The 20,458-nt window shown below is 34.7% G+C and overlaps 2 protein-coding genes across 4 annotated transcripts; both read right to left on the bottom strand.

Annotated features, from left to right (window-relative positions):
* Positions 1-630: 630 nt before the first annotated feature.
* LOC133293332 (phospholipase A I-like) lies at positions 631-9,972 on the bottom strand. Of its 3 annotated transcripts, none has more exons than XM_061491879.1 (18): positions 9,475-9,972; positions 8,905-9,052; positions 8,469-8,547; positions 8,235-8,388; positions 7,929-8,138; positions 7,598-7,843; positions 7,350-7,512; positions 6,998-7,258; positions 6,776-6,897; positions 6,124-6,285; positions 5,587-5,779; positions 5,325-5,461; positions 3,349-3,487; positions 2,937-3,140; positions 2,387-2,840; positions 2,055-2,271; positions 1,868-1,957; positions 631-1,097 (listed from the first exon to the last, which is right to left on the bottom strand). In XM_061491879.1, the coding sequence occupies exons 1-18, from the start codon at positions 9,970-9,972 to the stop codon at positions 648-650; spliced, it is 3,927 nt and encodes a 1,308-aa protein (XP_061347863.1). In that variant the 3' UTR covers positions 631-647. The 3 variants fall into 3 exon arrangements, with proteins under 3 accessions (XP_061347863.1, XP_061347865.1, XP_061347864.1); XM_061491881.1 differs by having other exon boundaries at positions 7,721-7,843; XM_061491880.1 differs by having other exon boundaries at positions 7,598-7,783.
* Positions 9,973-12,642: 2,670 nt separating this feature from the next.
* Positions 12,643-16,265, bottom strand: LOC133293354 (N6-mAMP deaminase-like). The gene is made up of 12 exons (XM_061491913.1): positions 16,125-16,265; positions 15,871-15,941; positions 15,255-15,346; positions 15,102-15,161; positions 14,754-14,993; positions 14,597-14,673; positions 14,434-14,503; positions 14,242-14,355; positions 13,824-13,890; positions 13,279-13,383; positions 13,067-13,187; positions 12,643-12,990 (listed from the first exon to the last, which is right to left on the bottom strand). The coding sequence occupies exons 1-12, from the start codon at positions 16,199-16,201 to the stop codon at positions 12,963-12,965; spliced, it is 1,122 nt and encodes a 373-aa protein (XP_061347897.1). The 5' UTR covers positions 16,202-16,265; the 3' UTR covers positions 12,643-12,962.
* Positions 16,266-20,458: the final 4,193 nt, after the last annotated feature.

The following is a 20,458-nucleotide window of genomic DNA, read 5'->3' as shown; positions in this document are numbered from 1 at the left end:
ATTTCCTAACAAAAAAAGAAAAAAAGAATGACTAATTTATTTCATCGGCCTTGAGTTATTTTGTCATCAAGTTTTCAAGTTTTTACAAATATAAAAGCATGGTGTTAATTTTCAGAACAAAAATTAAGCTAGTATAATAATCATAAAATACAAATGATAAGAGAGCAATTTCCGATGCATCTAATTCAGAATACACTTAACTTTACAGTCTATAGTACAAGGCCATCTATACGGTTGTGAAGATGAGATAAATGATCTTGCCTTAATGTGGGAGAGGGATCAGAATCTCCCTTTCAAGCCGAGACACAAGCTTGCCATTGCCAAGTTTATGATAAAAAGACCTCCAGCCTCATAATTGAAATTATTATTATTATTATTATTATTTGGTATGTAGAGCGCCCCCTCCTCCTCCTCCTCCTCCTTTCTCTCTCTCTGTATAGTCTGTTTCTTTTCTCTCTTTCCTTTGTGTTGTATTTGTGTAAAATACAAAAGGAAGCCTGGTGCTATGACCATAAAGCTCCCACTATACCCAACATCAAAAGAAAGGTCTATATTAAACACTGTTACTTTGCATTTATAGCGGTTGATTAGCAACCGCGGTACCAAGATTTCCCTTCCTTGTATTTGTGTAAGATAAAGTGAATACATTATTGCTTGCAGGGAAGATGGCACACGTACCCTAATCTCCGATGTGAAGCAAGAGCATGCTGCAGAGCATGATTGACACTAGCACCCTCCCTAAACAATGAATCATACAACTGACAGACAAATTGAGACAATTCCTCTTCATCGTCATCATCCCAAAATGACAAAGTGTGGTTCCCATTTTTCTCAGCGTCAATATCTTCCCAGTCACTTAATGGACTATCAGGAGTAATCTCATCATCTGCTTCTTCATCCTCTCCAATTTCAAACTTCCCATTTTCCATCACATTCAATTCCCCGGTACCATCAAAGGTAGTCAACTGCGACTCTGGGGGTTCATTTGAAGGGCAGACGACAGCTTTGGCCCCACAGTCTAGAAAGGCCTTAATAAGAGCTGGAGTGGGTCCATATCTCCCTGTGCATATAATGATCCTGTCTCTCCAGGCTCCTACCTAGGTTATTCAAGACATCAATACAGGAGCAAAACAGAAACTAGTCAGAACATTTCCGTTGCAAACTCACCCCTCCTCCCAAAAAAATAAAAATAAAAATGGGTTGCACAAGAGATAGGAAACGAACTCTTCTACATAAGAAAACGTAAAAATGGAAAGCTTGATTATGATAGAAACAAAGAATGTTTAAGAATTAAAAGATCAAAGGTTTATCCCCACATTCCCCCCCAAAAAAAAAGGATGGACTAAAACAGACACCATAATTGTCGTAATGATAGTAGTAGATGATCTTAAAATCCTACTATACACAAACATTCCAGATGCTTTACAAAATCAGCCAGGGGTAGGATCACAAAATAATTGTAATCCAAATTCCGGTATGGATTACATACTACTAAAAATAATACTTCAAATGGTCTAGAGCTTTGAAGTCCCATCCCTATACAGACCCATGTAAGGCATCCCTGTTAGTAAGCTGTTAAAAGAATCCAGGAAGAATGAATCAAGCTAGCGAGAATGAGACAAATCATGCCATTAAACAGTGGACTTGGTGCAATACATTGCAACAATCATACACAGAAATACATCCTAACTGTTTGCAGAGTATGAAAATGATCCTGCATGATCAAGTGATTAACACCCAACCCTCATTCAAATATTTCAAAACACCAAACCAGATGATGAAAGTCAGCATTGAGTAGCAGCAAATAAGTCAGATCAGAAAATTCGAGTGAAACTCAATGTAAATCAATTGGGAGCAAATCAAATACCATCCATCGAACATCATCATGAGATAAGTGCATAGAGGGGACTGTCCTACGGAACATATAGGAGCCAATTTCTTGATCATCTTCCATAACCTTCAAAAACGATAACCAAATTAAGGCCAGCTTTGTAATAGATCTGTTAATTTGATTTCAGAAAGTTGTGAAGAAGCACAAAGGGAAGAAGACATACTAAGGTTTGACGGCCTAGGTATCGGTGGACAATGCCTCCAATTTGGAAATAAGGTTTAAAGGCGACCAAATCAGATATGGTAGACATATTGGCCATTACAGATGCACCCTTTCTACGATGGCTCCTCATTGTTGACAATAAGCTGAATTTAACACTTTGCAGAAATTTCTCAGCAAGCTCACCAGGTTCAGCCACCACGAATACATCATTGTGCCAACTAAGTAAATAGCCACCAACATCATGCTTCTATCCAAATTGGAGAGAGAGAAAGGGGGTGGGGGTGGAAAATAGGGGACAATGAAACGGCATTCAGAAAACAAAGGAGCAAATACCTCACAATTAAGCCATCTGAGTCATTTTGAAGGGCCAAATGTATAACACCCAATTGTGGTGAATTCTGCAATTTTTCATGCAATGATCTGACAGGCAAAGAAAGCTGTCTATGTCCTCGGGGAGACACCGGAGGCGATGCATTTATCTTTCCCAACTGGCCATCTAAACTTAAAGGTGGAACCAGATCAATTCGTCCAATCCTATGACCAAAATCTGGACTTGATGGAAAGCTTCCTGTAAATAGAGGCGATGCAAATGGAGTCGGGACTGTTGAAGCTGGCACTGTTCTTACAGTCCCAGACAAACCCTGCATGAGAGACAATCGTATCCCAGTCCGAGCACAAAATGACTCAAGCTCCAGGACATGGTGCTTTGCTCTTCCAGAATGGGGATTATGTAAAGCTTCCACGAGTAGTACATTACGCCTCCACCCTAAAGTGGGGCCACAAGCATCTGATGTCGCAGAATAAAAAGAATCTTAATTTTTAAAATTAGGGATAACCAGTAGTGAAATTTTACAGGATATAGAAAACATATCAGCTGCAATACCCTCATTTGATCCCTCTGTCTTGGTTACTTTAGATCTTAGATTCTCTGACCACTTCTCTTCATGCTGGAAAGGCAGAAGCAATCTCTCACAAACATTTTCAAATGCCTGATGATTCTTTTGAATATATTCATCAACTGCAGATTCCAACTTCAGCCAGATAGTTGGATCAGTCTCATCAAGTTCCATATCACAACGTTCATCAACTGCAAGGCAAAGCACAGGGAACACTGAGAATTTAAAGTTATTCCAAGAATAGCTATCCTTTAATGATACTACCCTATCAAACAAGAAACAGAAAGGAAGATAAAATTTGAAGAGAAAAGTATCATTGAAACTTGATTCAAATAGAATTAGTAGGAGAAAAAAAGAACGATTCTTCCATTTCCTCACTCCAAAACACAAGCATAGTACCAGGATTGAAACGAAAATATTGTATCTCAGGAAGCATAGGTAGCAGTGTACTTAAAGCTTCCTCCACCCGGTCAACAGAGCATGCACTCTCAATCAACACCTGCCCTGTATCCAGATACCGCCAACCCCCCTTTCGCACCTACAAAACATATAAGTATGATAATAAAGTATGGGAAAAAAGTATCTAATGTTACTTTAGATAACTTTGTCTAATGTTCACCGTAACGACGTCGTTTTGGGGTTAAAAAATTAGAATAATAAAGACTATTATAACCTTGAAATAAATTAAAATTACAAACACGCCATGATTTTCGTCCCAAAACGACGTCGTTTTAGTGAACATTAGACAAAGTTATTTAAAGTAACTTTAGAAAAAATGAACTCATAAAGTATATAGTAAACCGATACAACTCCTATTAAGGTTTATTGTAGGAAGAGTTTTAGAGGAGTATTTGGTCATGCTGACTCAACAGGTGCAAAGAATATTCTGGATGGAGTTTTGGAGGGCAATTCTATTAGAAGAGAGAGGGAAGGGGCTGGTGACTTGGAAGTTAGTTGAGGAGGGTATATGAAGGAGAGGAAGCTGACGATTAGGCAGACTGGATTTTGGGACTTAGGACTGGAGAGATCAACACCTCAAATTCGGTTGAGCTTTATTTTTCTCTTTCCTGATAAGTAGCTTGGTATAACCCATTTTGATAATTTACTTCTTCATTGGGTTGCTCTATTTCTTGTAACTCAGTTTAGTCTACATACAGAAAATCCAGAAACCACCTTTCTGGGCCAAAAAACTTTCCTGTTGGGTGAGGATTGAACTCGGGACACGAGGCTCTGATACCATGTAAAGAACCAATTCAACCCAAAAGCTTAAGTTGTTGGGTGAGGGCCTTTTTAATGGTTTATATTATTTTTAACACGCCCCCTCACAAGAGAGCCCATTGGGCTTGAAAGGTGGATGATGCATCAGGCCCAGCCTACCTGTGCTAAGAAATTCCACAAAGAAAATGGAGGATGACGAGAATCGAACTCGAGACACCGAGGCTCTGATACCATGTAAAGAACCAATACAACCCAAAAACTTAAGCTAAAAAGTGAAGGCCCATCAATGGTTTATATATCTCTAACACGCCCCCTCACAAGCTATGAAGCATCGATTCCGATACGGCGTTTTCGATACGATACCAATACGTTCCGATATGCGTATCAGATATGTTGGAAAAAAATTTAAGGAGTATCGATGCTTCATAGCTCACAAGAGAGCCCATTGGGTTTAAAAGGTGAATGATGCATCAGGCCCAGCCTACTTGTGCTAAGAAATTCCACAAAGAAAATAGGGGGCGGCGAGGTTCGAACCCAAGACACCGAGGCTCTAATACCATGCAAAGAACCAATTCAACCCAAAAGCTTAAGCTATTAAGTGAAGGCCTATCGATGATTTATATATTATTCTAACATGCCTCTTCACAAGAGAGTCTATTGAGCTTTTTAATGGAAAGAACCAATTCAACCCAAAAGCTTAAGCTTTTGGGTTGAATTAGTTCTTTACATGGTATCAGAGCCTCGTGTCCCGAGTTCAATCCTCGCCGCCCCCATCTTTTGTGTGGAATTTCTTAGCACAAGTAGGCTTGGCCTGATGCATCATCCACCTTGCAAGCCCAATGGGCTCTCTTGTGAGTGAGCGTGTTAGAGAAGTATATAAACCATTAATGGGCCTTCACTTAATAGCTTAAGTTTTTGGGTTGAATTGATTCTTTACATTCATTATTATTGATCCAGTTGTATCATAAACCGAAGTACTTAAATAGCCAATCATATATCTCCTAGAGTCAAAATTACTAATCATATTCTTTCTAATGTTACACACTGACCAAACCACACTATCAAGTGTAACATTAGAATAATCATCAAAGACCTTACCCTTTTTTTTCCCCAAATACATAATAAAATGTGGAACTAAAACAGAGAAGAGCAGTTACCCTTGTTGGAGTGGAACCACACCCTAATGAAACCAGGCAATCAATTTTCGTGTCAGGCCACAGAAGTTGAGCTTCTCTTATGGCAAAAATTGTTGGATTGTTTGCCACTATTGCACCATCTTGCCAGCGATTGATATCTTAAGGCATGTTGCAAGATTGAAAGATATAAAATTCACAAACATCGTAGAAAAGGGGGAATGATTCAAAAATTAAAACTTAAATTCAACAAACTTGATGCAAACAAAAGCAGTGATGTTAGTACCATCGGAGAAATCATCAAGATAATAAGGAGCAGCAGATGAAGCTCTGATAGCCTGCCACACTAGATGCTTACAACTTCCAATGAAAGCACTGTGCTTAAAGCCAATTGGTGCACCTGCTGTAGATGAAGTTAATACAGTGATCCCTGAACTTTCTGATGTTGCAAGAGCCACCTCTGGTGTTCCAGCAGGGTACTGCATTCAAATAGCAAAAGTAAAGAGAGTGGCAGAAAGAAATATTAGTAACAAATTGGAGTTACTAAGGTACCCATAAGGATACTGTCCACAAGGTGAGTTGTCAAACATTTGTTGGTTGCTGGTGGCTGGCAGTAGCAGTACCATATATGTTTGAAAATTCATTAAATATGATCAACAGGTAATAAATTTTAACTCACCCCAGGATCTGGTAACCTCGCAAAAAGGATGGGTACCAAAGTGACTCCCATAAATAATACATTAGCAGCCACGAACATTAGTGATTTTATGCCCACTCAGAAATATTGTGAATACAAATACCATAAAATATATTGGCCTCCCACCTGATAATTGCGGAATATGAAGGGCTGTGCTGGCATGACACTCACCAAGGTTGATACAACAAAAACTTTAGGAACATTTTTTACAGCAGAATCTATCATTAGATCCCCATCCTCATCAGCACACATTTCCTTCAAAAGGCTCTCAAACTGATCTGCACTGTGCTGCAAGCAAGAGTCATAATTCTCATTTTAGGGCATAGGACTATGTTAGGTCAACCCTCTACATGGAAGGGTATATACTAGGAGGAATATAATTCTTAGGAATACGGTAGCAAGTTAGTTAGAATTCTTTTAGGGAGCGTTGACTTATTCTGTAAGGGGTCAGTCCATATGAATAGAGGGGATTAATTGTAAGGGGGGACACTTGATCATTCTGTATTGAGACCTTCTGAGCTAGTGCATAAAAGACTACATAGATTATAGATGTAGCTATTCAAATAGTAGCTAGCTTTAGTTGAAAGAACACATTATGCCCTCTCTGTCTTCAAATGTCTATCATATTGGGAAAACAATTAATATTGTTTAGGTATCTCATGTCCTCTCAGAATTTCACAAAATACATGCTTCTATGAAAAAGCATTGAGAGGAAATTGAGAAGTGATAAAAGAGCATACTTTGTGAATACAGCAGCATCAAGGAAAGAGGTACATACTTTTGATCCATGAACAACAACTCTAAAATTCTGTGATGAACTCTTATAAATTTGATCTATCTTCTCTCTCCAAGTAGCAGCTTCATTGTCTTTCGGCAGAGGCTTAGCAAAAACAAGCTTCCCTGATTCAAAATGCAAATCAATATTTTATCTACAATTGCTAGTCATATTAACAGATCAATAATAAAAATAGTCCATGTCATTCCTAGGCAGCATCCTCACCAAGATTTTTGTATATATCTTCACATTTTTCCAAATTCAATAACTTAATCCCAAGCTCAACAGCTAGCATTCCACCCGTTGATGTGCCGCATATTAAATCAAACAATTCATGTATTCGTTTTCCAGTTCCCTTTTCAATTTCCTTTAGCATTTTCACAGTTGCTAGACCTTTCATCCCACCTCCATCCATTGAGAGTATGCGAAGTCCTTGCTTTGGCACTTGTCTCCCTCGTATTGCACGCCGCAGGTTTTCATTTTCTCCTACAAAAGCAAAAAAGTGAAGAAGCCTGCTCAGGACTCACTTAGGTAAAACATTCTGGAAAATACAAAAATATTATATACAGAGACAGACCAAGAATTGCCAAAGCACGAGCTGCAGCTTTACAAACAAGTGGCTCAGTTGTAACAGTCAGGCGTAAGAGAAGTTCTCGCAAACTTTCAGAAGTAACAAGTATACGACGATTCTCCAGACAGAAGGCTAAATTCCCAACAGCTAACAGAGCTAGCCTTTGTACCTATAAAAATATAAACATTAAAACTAAAAGACCCTGAAAGGAATCAATAAAACCATTAAGTATGAAAAGAAACAAACAAACTTGCCTCTGGATCTTTATGGGCACATAAATTTTTCAATGATTTCAAAATATCCTTGTTCAACATCTTCTCGGCTACGGTATCAGATGTAAAAGCCATCTGCACCACAACATGCAATAAAGATATTACCTCTTCCCTATCCATAGATTTCAGAGCTGTTCCAATGGGTTGCATGATATCTGCTTTGATCAGCTGCAGTGAGACAGAAACATCAGAGGCAAGAGCTGAAAGAGCAGAGCAGGCTTGTTTAACCTGTCAAATAGTAAAAATGGTCACATCCACGGAAGATTGCAGAACTAATAAAAATCTTGAGATGTCCAGAACCATTAAAACATACCACATGGCGGTCGTCACTACTTATCATGCTTATAAGCTGCCGCACTGCATTCTCATCTTTACCAACAACCACTCTATTTCCTTGGTCTTGCATTATCTTTGCAAGTGCAGATGCTAGTAAAGGGTGATGACAAGAAGAAAAACGGAATATGAGAGAGAAGAAGGCACTAAGCTTATGCCTAGATGCACCAAATAAAGGACTGTTTTCCATCTGCAATGACCATAAAAAGTACATTTGACTGAAAATGTAACAGTTTTAAAAGAATAAGTAAAAAAAAGCAGTCAAGTTAGTTTAAGGAGATGCTACCTCTATTTGTACATTCACTGATCTCAAATTTTCATCTGCCACGATCCTGATATTTGCAAGAGAAAGGTGGTGAAGTTTGAGGAGGGGCAAAATTTCAGGTAGAAACTCGAGAGGATTTCCAAATAGCCTAAGAACCAGTAGTTCAGCCATAGCCCTGTCATAAATACAGATATTCGTAAGGCAAGAGAATATGAAGTCTAAACTAGTTTATATTAAATTGTAGGATCTAATGACCTGAAATCAAGGAGAGGCCGAACAAGCTTGTTGTGTTCCAATGACAATTCCACCAATTGAACACACTGTCTCAGTTCCACTGCTCAAAAAACTAAACATCAGATACTACATCAATCAGAATAACTCAGTTACTTGAGGAAACATCTGAATACCACAGGCATGGACACCAAATGTGCTCCCCAAATCCACATGAGCTTCCTTAATGCACTGTTGCAGCTAGTGTGGCATTGCACTTACTTTCCCTATTTATATGTAGTGGGAAGCCTTTAATTATCAAGCATTAGTGTGTTTTGTTACTTTAAGGTGGTGTTGTCTACTCATGTTTACGTGGTATACCTATTATATTTATAAATTACTTCCCCTTCTGCTAGGTACACATAAATTGGTAATTTACTACCATCCCTACACAGTGATAATGCAGATATGAAAAGCATACCAGGCACCGAGTTAAGCATGTTGTTGTCAACTCTGAGCACTCTTAAGTTTCTCAGCTTACCAAGCTCAGGCGGCAAAACCGTCAGTTTGTTGTTATCAAGATAAAGTTTTTCAAGACTAGGCAATTGAGTAAGCTCTACAGGAAATACCTGTCCATAAACATCAAATTTTAAACATCCCTGATTGACCTCAATCGAGTGAGAATTCCAACCATAAAAATCAAAGACCCCCCTGTTCTTGAACACCGAGAAACTCAAGGAAAACAAACTTAACCACGAAATTAAAAATCTTCCATACGTTACTCCAGAAACATGTGTAACTAATTCCTTCCAATCGGAAATTATACTCCAATAGTCCATACCACATCAACATTAACAACCAGCAGATTCACAAAATTCACTTGGCAAAAGTTATAACACCAATCACCATAAAGCAATCCTCCACTCTGGGATTCTAAAGTTCTTAATTCAAGACAATATAACAACAACCAAAAAACCACAAAAAGCTTCTCAAACATAAAAAAGAATAAATTCAGACAGATTGAATAGAACAAAAAGCTAACGAGACTCACCGACAAACCACATCCGCAGAGTCTAAGCACGGAAACACTTTTCCAATGGTCACCGCAGCTAGCAGCAACCGGTGGCGGCGCGGCGGAAGCCAAATTGGAGCGCAACAGGCGAATGAAAACTCCGGTTCCATCACTCTGTTGCCCGGAGACTACAGTCTTGGTCAACGTGACAGTCCTGAGAGGCTCCCTTCTCTTAACAACCTTCATGTCCAAATCCACACTCTCCTCACCATCATCGGGCCTGAGTTCCACCTCGACGGTGTCCTGCGGCATCGGCAGAGCCACCATGAGCTGCGACTGAAGCTTCAGCGCCACCTGATCCTCATCCTCCGACGCCGACCAGTCCAATTCAATGCGAAAACCAAGCTCCTGCTCCTGCGAGAGCACCGACGACGACTTTGACTTGCGGTCAAACGTTTCCGGCGGATCGTCGGTGCCGTAGTTGAGAGCTAGATGGAAGATCTCGGAGGGCCTCTTCCACCCCAAGCCCCAAGACATTGTCGCTGAAAGGTTGTGAACGGAAAATTGCTGCAGATGGTGAAAACTGAAAAAAAGGGAGGGAGAAGAAGAAGCCGAACGCGTGTCGTTTTTGTCTGAGCCAGACGGCGGCGTCGTTTTTATTTGTCATAAGAAATTTAAAAAGGTGAAAGATCACGTCCTCATATTTAGTTAATGCGGTTCAAATCAGATCATTAATTACAAATTAATTTTAGGAGTTCGTTCTCGTGCCACGATTATCACAATGTGTATAAGTGTAGTTTTAATTAGAGATGTTATTAAAAAGATTTAATGTTTCTACGATTAATGTAGATAAAAATGATGTCATTTTTAATTAAAAAATTATAATAAAAAAGATTATTATAATCCTGAAATAAATTATAATTATAAAATAACTTGATTTTCGTTTCAAAACGATGTCATTTTGTGTTCAATATAAATAAATTAATATGAGCTGTTTATTTATAAACAGCATAATTTTTTCTTTCAGTTTTTATATTCTTTCTGAAAACTAAATTTACAAGGTTGCAAATATTGAACCTATGCAATTGTGTTTTGATTTGGATTTAATTTCAAAATTACATTTGAAGGAAGAGGCCAAGGCCACTAGCCAGTGGCCACCACCCTGCCGACAATGGTGCAAATTAGATAGGAACCTCATATTCAATACTTCATCTTTAATGTATCATTTAATCAATTATGTATTGATTTGGTACTATTGTGGTTGTGTTCAATAATTTTAAGCAGTTTTGACTGTCATAATTTTCAATACGAAATTGCATTGTTTGAAAAGTTAATCTTTTCTTTCAAGTGAAGACTTCGATTACCTTCATATAATTTTTCTAAATGAAGGCAAAACATGCTATAAAATGATTTAATATGAATCTTTTATTTTTTATTTTTTTTCGAGATATTATATATACTTTTCTTATTGTCACCATACGCGCATGATAGAACTCATTAGGTAGGAGTAGCTGTACCATGACGGCAAAAATTCATTAAATAAAGGATAGGTGTCAATTTACGTACGTTACCTTCAATATGCATAAAAATTAGCAAAAGAAAGAAAAAAAGACGCCGAAATATTTTGGGCCTCGAATGAAAGAAGAGTAAAATAGGTATATGCCTTTTTCTTTTTTAATTTTGAAGCAATATACAAGGAATATATATATATATATATATATATATATATATATATATGAAAAAAATATTTCTCAAACAGTTTGAGATATATTTATCTTCGTCCACCTCAAATGAGGTCAAAAGAGTTTGCATTGATCTAAGAATCTTCAAATGAGGTGTCAAATAATCCTGTATATTCATTTTTCATATTTTCCGCTCAAAATTACTCAAGGCTTCCAGAAATAGCACTTGTTGTGGAGGTAGGGCTTCCTAGGATCAATCCCTGCGGTATTCATGGTTTAATAAGCCCACTCCATCAAGTGGATAGATTAATACATGTTATTCAAATTTTATTTCAGCCTCCCAAAAAACTGAATTGTTTTTTAAGTGTTTTAAATTTTTTTGTCGGCAATCTGTTTTCAAGTGTTTTAAATATAAATTATGATTGTAAAGTCGTGTAAGAAAAGTATACAGTCAAAGTGAATCACCTTTGCACACAAGATTAGATGAAGATAGTACACAAGTAATCCACTAGCCTAGCACTAATAGAGTATGACTTGTACTTGCTATATATATTGGATACGAATATTGCAGATGGATTACTAAATTGCAATTAAGTAGATGCATATACCCAGTGAGATAAACATGTCGGTACTAGGTATTTCTATTAGACCATTTAAATTTCTCATATTTTACTTTCTTCAACTTCTTCATCGGGTCTTTTTTCTTTGCTCATGCATGCTTATAATTTTTGACAACCCAATTCCCCAAGGGTGGCCCCTATTTTCAAGTCATCAAAATCATTAACCCTCCTTCATTGTTAAAATTCTTAAATACAAAAGTAGCTCTCTTTTTCGAGTAGAATTCCCCAAAAAATGAGGTTTATTTCAGGATTGTCCTTTTCCCATTTTTTAACATTCGAACACAAGCTTCTATTTGTGACGGAAGACTGCATGCATAATTATTGAAGTGAACAACCACGTACACGTGTAATTCAACCATATTACTCCCATTTTTTTTGGGGTTACAATGTTACCCTAAAATTTTATAATAGAAAAGACAGTACTGGACTTCCAATAGAAAAAGCCCAAGCGATTCAGAAGCCCAGATCTCAAGCAGTGCTCAACATGCGAACGAATTGATTGCCTAATTAATGCACACAAAACCATACCCGATGTTTGATGTATCTAAAAAGAGAAAAATATTCTTATTATAAAAAAAAATTCACTACTAATCTACTACTTATTTAATCACCATTGAATTAACATTTTCTCTCTCTTAAGAAACTTTTCAGCATTCTATCTCCGATCCAATGATGATTAAATAAGTAATAGGTTGATAATAAATTTTTTTAGTAGTAAAAATATTCCCCGTTACTTTAAAATATTAATTGAATTTGATAGCCTAAGTTATTTTTTTTTCAATTTAACCGAACTCAAATTAATCCAATGTTCATAAACAACCGAGCACAATTAAGTTAAGTTGGTTCGGATTTATTTTTTTTTAAAAAAAAAAAAACTAAGCACAACTCTGTTTAAATTTAACGAGTTCAATTTTATTTTACCCAAAATCAACCTAATCCCATCCATGATATCCCTGAGATGGCATAATGGACAAGTTCATTGCCAGCATCTGACCTGAAGTGGTCAAATTTAAAAGTGGCTAATAGCAGCATTATTAGCAAAAGTTGTCACTAAATAAACATAAACCTAATGAGTTGACCATCTTCAATAAGCAGTGGCATGGCAAATCAACTGAAACTTTGAAGAATCACTTGAATGAAGAATATGACCAAGGACCAACTTCAATCTCGGATAAGGAGCTAACCCCAGCCAGGATTGTTATTTAATCTCTAATATCTAATATAGCTATAACTTGTGTCCATCATTGTGATACCTGTCACAAGTAATAAGAACTAAACATTTTCACCAAAAAAAAAAAGAACTAAACATTGAGAAGAAATTGTACCTACATTTCCATATTCTTTGCCACTGAATTAAAAAAAATTCTTAAATCCTCCTTTACTCCACAATCTGCAAATATAAACTCGACAGCATTCCTTGATAGCTCAAACATTTCCCTCCTTCCCAGCCCTAGATAATATAGCCAAACATGCATGCAGTCAACAAAACCTAATCAGTTAATTTAAATTTCACTGGCTGCAAAGAGTTAAGTGAAAAATACCAAATGAATCAGCAGCAATTTTGTATTCCTTGGAGAGACAGGTAGAGAATACACCCGAATCATCAGTACAGAGGACCAAAGGGTGTTTTGATTTATACAAATTAGCTGCATCAGCAAGAGCATGATGTTATGTGAGGATACTTCTTGAAGCTGATCCCCTGATAAAAGTCTATATGCAAACTATATGGAATGACTTCAGAAAGGATAGCATTCCACTTGCAAAATATAAGATCATTTCATGTAGTACTAAGAACTTTTAGGAAAGCTAACTTCAACAGGGGGGGCTTTTAGAAGAAGAAGCTGAAAACAGTTTTCTTTTAAAAAATACTTTTTTAAAAGTTAAAGCTTCTACCTTCTCCAAAAAAAATTTCTTTTATTAATGCGGAAAAAAAAAAACTTTTTCCAACAAGAAAAAAATGAAGCTAGTCAAAACCCAGAATCACTTTCAAGCCTACAGCCTCAGTTTTGTCAAGTTAAACAAAACAGTTCCTTCATTGATTCTATATTTATGATCATCAACTTCAACTATAGGCAAGAGCACCTACCAAAATGGTGAACATCCATAGATGGAACGGACAATGTACTAACGTTTGATGTCAAACAAATTTCAACCTGGAAATAGTGAAGAAGAAATAAATAATAAGTAACTTATCTGGCTATAAATTACAAAGTGAAAATATTCTTAGCAACAATCAGAAGCCCTAAAGGGTTGATAAGTAAAAAGAAGCAAACACAATGTTTCATTCATTCCAGTTCAACTCAGACTTTAAATTTGACAGAAAAGATTTGAAAATTATGCATTACCTTTTAGTTGATTAATTGTCTATGAGGAACTTCTAAGATGTGACAATTAAATTCATATTCATATATGAAATCTCCTTTTGAGTTCCCATACAAATCATAATTTACTTGCACTATCTTACTTTAACATTAATATAACCAAAGGGCTTGCAAAAGTCTAACCGGAATGTTAGAGGACTTCAGCCTTCTCCAGTGATCATCCTCAAAGTAACAAGCATGTCCAACCCTTTGAGGATGAAAGTCAAGCATATCATGTATCTCCTTTGAATTAGGTACCTAAAAACACTAGGTCGGAAAAATAAAGCAGTGAGGGAAACTCCAAAAGTAACAGGTAAGAGCTAAATATTAACCCACCTCTCCGCAGTGAAGTGTTACATAAAGACCTTGTTCTTTAGCAAATTTCAATGCTGGCAAAAATGTAGTCCTACAAAAGTTAAAAAGGGGTTTTGGGCATAAGCATTAATTTTCAAAATTTAAAATGCATTATTATACTAGAGTCCAAGATCACATTGATTACCATTCACCAACATTTGGATTTCCAGAGAGATCAATTCCAACTACCCCAAATTGCCTCATTTCCAGTGCAAGCTTGACCTGCAGGAAAGAAATGAAGTGTTCAAAGGCAACACCCAACAAACTTAAGTTTCTCAAATTACTTGCACATTTTAGCTTACAGTTTCCATTGCTGCTTCTGTTGTCTCCCTACGGTCAATGCTCAAGAGAAGCCTAACAAAGATTCTTTTTCTAGAATTTCCATTACATTTATCATTTGAAATCGTAGGTAGAGGATTAAAAAGACTTCTAAAATCCTCACTATGTGGAATGAAAGCCACGTCAACTGAACTGACTGATCTTAGACCCTTCAGTACAGCTTCAACATAAGAGCGTTTGCTCATTCCTTCGGAATCATTTCTCTGAATGGAATTAAGCAAACATTTTCTTCATCAAATCAATTATCAACCTCTATTTCAACTCAATGGAAATAAGAACAATCTGAATTACCAACTGAGCTCTTTAATTACCTTTGGAGTAGTTCTCAACTCCAGATAGACAACATTCTCTGATGCAAAACCCTCAACGACCTGCTTTTAGGTATTAATACACTTTTGCAAATAAAAAGGCAATGAATTTTATTCCTCAATAACAAAATTCATATAGTAAGCAAGCAGCTATACTTCTTTCGTAATTCTTGTAACAGTGGTGTGATCAGTTGTAAGAATGTGGATTAGGTCAAACAACTGGAATACTTCTGTTACTGAACGATCATCTGTATTTACAAAGCCAAAACCAACATCAGTTTTAAGCATAAATACTGGTAAATATGAATAAACAGAAGCGGATTTAGACCCGTTTGGTCTAAAATTTAAATAAAAAAACAAAGTTTACCCAAAAAAAAAAAAAAAAGCAAAAAAAAATCTTGAAAGCAACTGAGTAGTCATGTCAAAGCAACTCCTTGATGTTCCTAAAATCAAATTCCAATTCATGTAAGGTTCTATGACTTTGTTTATCCTATTGTTATGCCCTCCCTTTCATTAACAATCGAAAACAAACCACGGAACACAAAGGCTTACACATATGTATAACAATCAAACCTCACCACAAGTTCAAAATCGATATCAACCAAAGCTACACCACATAAAAAGGGAGCACATTGAAAGACAGGGTAAACAACCAAACAAATATATATATATATATATATATATATATATATATATATATATATATTAGAAGTCATGTCTTTTCCAGCTTTTTCTCGGCAACAAAACAGGAGAATAAACAAGAAAGACATACATTTAAGGATGACATGCTCCACTTCGGAGAAATTTATAAGACCCTTTTCACCCGCAGCCTTGGCAAGTTCTCTGTGAAAAAATATATATATATCATAATAATAATAATAATAATAATAATAATAATAATAACAATAATCAAAATAATGATAATAATAATAAAGTTGAGGTTGTGCATCCTGAAGACAGAGGGAAAAAAAAAAAGGAAATTTTTTTTAAGGGTGATGGGGGATTGGTAAAAAGAAAAGCTGTTACAGGAGTGTGGAGTCACTGATGGATCCATTGAGGTGAGCATGCAGTTCAACCTTTGGCATTGAAACACACCACTCCATCTCTCTCTCTCTCTCTTTCTTCTTCTTCTTCTTCTTTGCCTCTTTCTGTGAGTCACAAGTCCTTCTTATGTTGAGACACTGAAACAAAGATGATGGGGTTTGCTTGCTTATAAGGGTCAGGGTCACGAAAACCGATACCATCCCCAAGTCCAATCGCTTTTATTTTTAAAAGTATTGATTTTACATGTAACGAGAAATAAATTTATCTCATAATTACAATTTTAGTGAAATATTTATTAAAATAGAAAATTGAAATTTTTAAAATATTTTTATTTTAAAACTAATTTTATTTTGGGAATGTAAGAGATACTTTTAGCTAGGGGAGAAACATTTTTTTTTTTCCTTTAATACTATTAAAAAATGGGAAAAAGATTTCTCTATGTTGCAAGATAAATCTCTTCTTCTATCACTCTCACTTCGATGTTTGTACCGATCACTTTTCTATTTTTTATTTTTTTCTTTAAGGAGGATCCAACCCCTTTCTCTCTCTGTAAAAAAACTTGCATTTCTCGTTCAACATGAGAAATTACAATCCCGTAAAAATACCTAAAACGAGTAAGAGTTGTGAAACTATTATATGGTTACCGACAAAAAAGACAACTAATAAAACAAAAAAGTGTTGTTAACCAAGGAGAAGCAATTAATACCTTTGATTATATAATATCAAATTAATACTTAAAGAACTACAATGTAACATTTTTTTCAAGGTTCTCAATTCATTACATAGCTTATAGTTTAAGAAATTTGCTAACGAATATTCTTCCAATATTTATGGAATAAATAAAAAATATTAAATGAAATAGAAAACATTTAATATTTTAACTTTTTTTAAAATAATTTAAATTAGTTAATAAATGATTTTAAAATACTTTAATTAGTGTTCTTAATATATTGTTAACTAGATCCAAATTTTACGTCATTTTTTTAACTATTATATATATTTTAATTCCGTAACAAAACTCCTATTGGCAAACGTTAGTAAACTCTTAAAAAAAGTTATATAATTACAATTTATAAACAATCACTATTATGATTTACTGTTTCCTGAAGTTGAAATTTCCAAATAATGTTTTTGAGAAAATTGATGAATTAAAACTGATCATATTCAAATTAACAGTAATAACAAAAAAATGCATGCATGCATACACAACTTAAAGAAAAATAATACCAGACTTATTCCAATAATAGAATTCTTACTAAAAAAGATAAAATTGTTTAGAAAATAAAAAATGCATCAGCTTATACCATCAAATGTTATTAACCATGTGTCATTGGATATATTTTGAACAATGGACCCAAAAAAATGTCATATCTAACATTAGAACAAAAAAGTCCTACATAACTTTCGAGGAATGACTTGTGGATGTGACGTGTCTTCTTTCGATAAAGAAGCGAAGATATTGTCAACATTACAGGCTCCAGTGCACTAAAGTGATGGTTGTACAACACCAATTAGGGTACATTGCACTTCTTTGTGTTTTCTTGTGTGTGCATGTGGTCTGTCCTTAAAAAGATTTGACTACATCATGTGTCCCCCCCCGTGCATTCATTAGAAATTATTCCACGTAACCTCTCACCATTGTAGTGGTTTTATTTCGTTTTCTTCATGGCATGGGGTAGTTTTATTTGGTATTTACTTCATTTATTCACAGAAAGAATAGTATTCACATAATTTAATTCTCCTATACTTTATAAATTTTATCACAATTTATAAGTAATAATTAAATTTCACTAAATATTCATTCCAATAATTCACCTTTGCCCGACTGTTTTTTTTATTATGCAACTATAATTTCCTAGTACAAAAATATACACGAGGAAAACAAACACTTGAGAGATTCATCTAATTCTTACATTTTTTTAAATAATAGTGACACTGAGGTTTAAATTTATAACTACATACAAATTACTCAAATCTCTTATCAATAGATAATTATAATGGCTTACCCTTTTATATTTCGTCCAAGTTGAATATACTAATAATATGTAGAGTATTAATAATAATTTATAAAATTTATAAATAAAATTATAATATTGAGAATATATGGAGAGAAGATTATAGCTATACGTGTAAAAGGACTCATTTAAAAAAATATGTGACAATAGATAATAAATATTATTCGAATGAGGTAATTTGAAGTTTAACACCTCATCTGAGAACCGTTAAATAAAAAAAAAATCAATGGAGTCACATGCTTACAAATCAGAGTCGTTTATTTTTTTTCATCCAACGATTCTCAAATGAGATGTCAACTTTCAAATCCTACCTCTATTCGAATTATAAACTATTTAAAAATAGAATATCAATTATTCAATTTTAACCCTGCTGTTTAGAACATCTAAAATAAGAAAAGGTTTCATTTAAACCTTACCTTTTCATTCTTCATCTGCATATACTCATCATCTAGAAAGCATGCTGAATAGGATGCCGAGTTATATATATATATATAAAGGCAGGATATTCTTATATCAGTGTAAGAGTTAGAAATCTTACCCTCAATCTTGAGACAAGTCGATCCAGTATTCCTATAAATTTTAACTATTTGAGTTAGCTATAAAATTAATTCCGAGTTGAGATTTAATCAAAGTTAAAGCTCTTCGCCCTCCCAAAAATATTTTCTGTGAAAATCAAACTCATGTTCTCACTCCATCAACGTAGCTTGTGTTGTGTTGCCAACTAAATTGTATTTATTGGGTTAAAAGACTTTAAGACAAAGGTAAGGACGCATGAAGTAAATTATTTCTAATCGAATTTAAATAATTTAAAGTATAAGGTATAAAGCGATTCATCAATTAATTCAGTCGAGCGAGACACAACTATAAAATGGCAAAACTCTCTCTACTAAGTTGATGGTGTATCCAAAATTTGAATTTAAAATTACTGATTAAGTTGGAATAACTCTATACTAAATTGACTGGTGTGAAATTCGTATTTTATTTTCTAAAAGCACACTGTAAATATGAGAAAAGTCTCAGTCAATCTTTTGCGAGCTAAAACAAAAAGAAATTTAGGGTGGTAGGGTGAAAAGAGACAACCCAAGTGAGTTTCTGCTTGGGTGGGGCTGTGTGGATTTCGCAATTCTGCATAAGACATAGTTGCGAAGATTTAGTGTCTACTTGTATTCCGAGTTAAGATTGAGAGAAGTGATGATCTCATCACAAGTTGATCACAATAGTCAAAATCAAAATGAAATTAAGACAACACATGTGATGAATAGGAAGCGCATTATCTTTGTGTTTTTTATGATAAGTTGAGAATCATATCTAAATTTTCCATTTCAAACTCACTTCTTTTGACCCACTGCAGTTACCTAGCAATTAGCTTACCCTATAAAGAGCTAGGAGTTGGGACCATTTATCAAACAAATGCGTAACAGCTTGAATCTAGATGGTACCGTACCTTACACGTTATGAATGACTGGGGATATTGGACTACTATTTTGTTTGGTCACGTATCAATCAATTAATATATAATATAAAAGTTGTTTTATTTTATTTTAATACTTGTATGTCATTTTTATATTTCAATTGCCATATCAATAATTTATTTGTTTCAATTTTTATTCTTGTCATTTAATTCTTTCAGACTTTTTATCTTTTTATTTATTTATTTTTCTATTTTCAAAATAATCTTTTATGAATTAACTGCATAACAAAAAATTAAGTAGGAGACATATATCATTCGTTAGGCTTGTTTTATTATTTAGGTTATTATTTAAATACACTATTTAATCCTGTTTCAAAAGAGAATTAATATTTATTGATTTTTAAAAATATCAGATAAAAATACATAAACAAATTAAAAGTCTTGCTTATTTTATAATGAAATGATTATTTAGTTTTTTAGTATGTAAGCTAAATGACTTTAGCAATACATGATTTTAACTTCCTTAAGTAAAAACATGAAAATACGCCTGAATAAAATATTTTTAAAATTCTAACCTTTTAAAATACTAAAATTTTATGATTATTTAAGTTAGAAAGATAGTGAAATTGTTTTAATATAATAATAGAGTTAATTATGAAACAATTAAAATATCTGTAAAATTAGAGTATTATATTTTTCATTGAACAAAATAAAAGTATATGTTTATGTTTGTCTAACAAACATCAAAATATATCCATAACTAGAATAATGAGAGGGCAGAGCTGTGTCAACACGTGTAAATTGTTTTTCTCATGAACGTGTCACAGGTCACATGCAACGAAGGCCCAATATAAAACCCAGTTCATTTATGAGGACCCATTTGTACGCAT

Source organism: Gastrolobium bilobum, unplaced genomic scaffold (assembly GCF_033153095.1).
Source record: "Gastrolobium bilobum isolate Gb01-03AN ecotype WA unplaced genomic scaffold, APGP_CSIRO_Gbil_v1 utg3209, whole genome shotgun sequence".
NCBI lineage: Eukaryota > Viridiplantae > Streptophyta > Magnoliopsida > Fabales > Fabaceae > Gastrolobium > Gastrolobium bilobum.
The sequence above is the reverse complement of the archived record's forward strand: the minus strand, read 5'-3'. Positions and strand labels throughout refer to the sequence as shown.